The 903-nt window shown below is 44.3% G+C and overlaps 1 protein-coding gene across 1 annotated transcript in view; it reads left to right on the top strand.

Moving 5' to 3' along the window:
• The window catches only part of FGF18 (fibroblast growth factor 18), an 87,164-nt gene that overhangs the window by 55,858 nt on the left and 30,403 nt on the right, over window positions 1-903 (top strand). Inside the window, exon 3 of the mRNA XM_015413702.1 lies at window positions 857-903. This exon is cut by the window's right edge and continues 57 nt beyond it. Coding sequence (XP_015269188.1) covers window positions 857-903 — 47 coding nt within the window. The remainder of the gene's footprint in view (window positions 1-856) is intronic.

Genomic DNA, 903 nt, shown 5'->3' with positions numbered 1-903 from the left:
GTAGTAGTAGTAGTAGTAGTAGTAGTAGTAGTAGTAGTAGTAGATTGGATTTATACCCCGCCCTTCACTTGGAGTCTCAGAGCGGCTTACAAACTCCTTCCCCTCCCCACAACAGACACCCTGTGTGAGGTAGGCGGGGCTGAGAGAGCTCTTTCCAGAACTGTCCGTGAGAGAACAGCTCTGACAGAACTATGGCTTGCCCAAGGACATCCAGCAGCTGCAAGTGGAGGCGTGGGGAATCAAACCCGGTTCCCACAGATTAGAGTCAGCACACTTAACCACTACACCAAATAATGTTTTGTTTTTAACGGATACTAATAATTTTATTGTTGTCGTGATCCCCTTGAGATCTCTGGTTGATAAACAAAACAAATAATGGTAAACAAAGTGCTGGTAGATGGATTTTTTTTTTAATTTTAATTTTCGAAAATCCCACCTCTATACTCCTAGCATAACCCTGAGTTGGTGTGGTGCAGTGGTTAGAGGGCTGACTCGCCCATCCTTGACAGATCCCCTTTCATACACTTTCAGCCTAACCTACCTCACAGGGTTGTAAAGATAAAAGGGAGAAATCTTTAAGACATTTGGGGTCCCACTGGAGAGAAAGCCGGGGTATAAATGAATGGTAAGGTAGAAACGGATTAAGTAAATAAATCTTCCTTTTAGTGATGTTGATCTGGCAGTGACGGTAGCTCACGAGACCTTGTGTGTGTGAGGGGTGGATTATTTCCTATGAGTGACAGGTTCTCTGTCTCGTCTCACTGATATGGAGAACAAATAGGGGGGCATCTTCTTCATCCATTGACTCTATGACTCAGCTGGTAAATGCCTGCTTTTTTTCTTCTTCCTTTACAAGCCCAGCTTCTAGTGGAAACAGACACATTTGGCAGTCAAGTGCGGATC

The sequence above is a fragment of the Gekko japonicus genome, unplaced genomic scaffold (genome assembly GCF_001447785.1).
Source record: "Gekko japonicus isolate JY-2015 unplaced genomic scaffold, Gekko_japonicus_V1.1 scaffold552, whole genome shotgun sequence".
In the NCBI taxonomy this organism is placed as follows: domain Eukaryota; kingdom Metazoa; phylum Chordata; class Lepidosauria; order Squamata; family Gekkonidae; genus Gekko; species Gekko japonicus.
The sequence above is the reverse complement of the archived record's forward strand: the minus strand, read 5'-3'. Positions and strand labels throughout refer to the sequence as shown.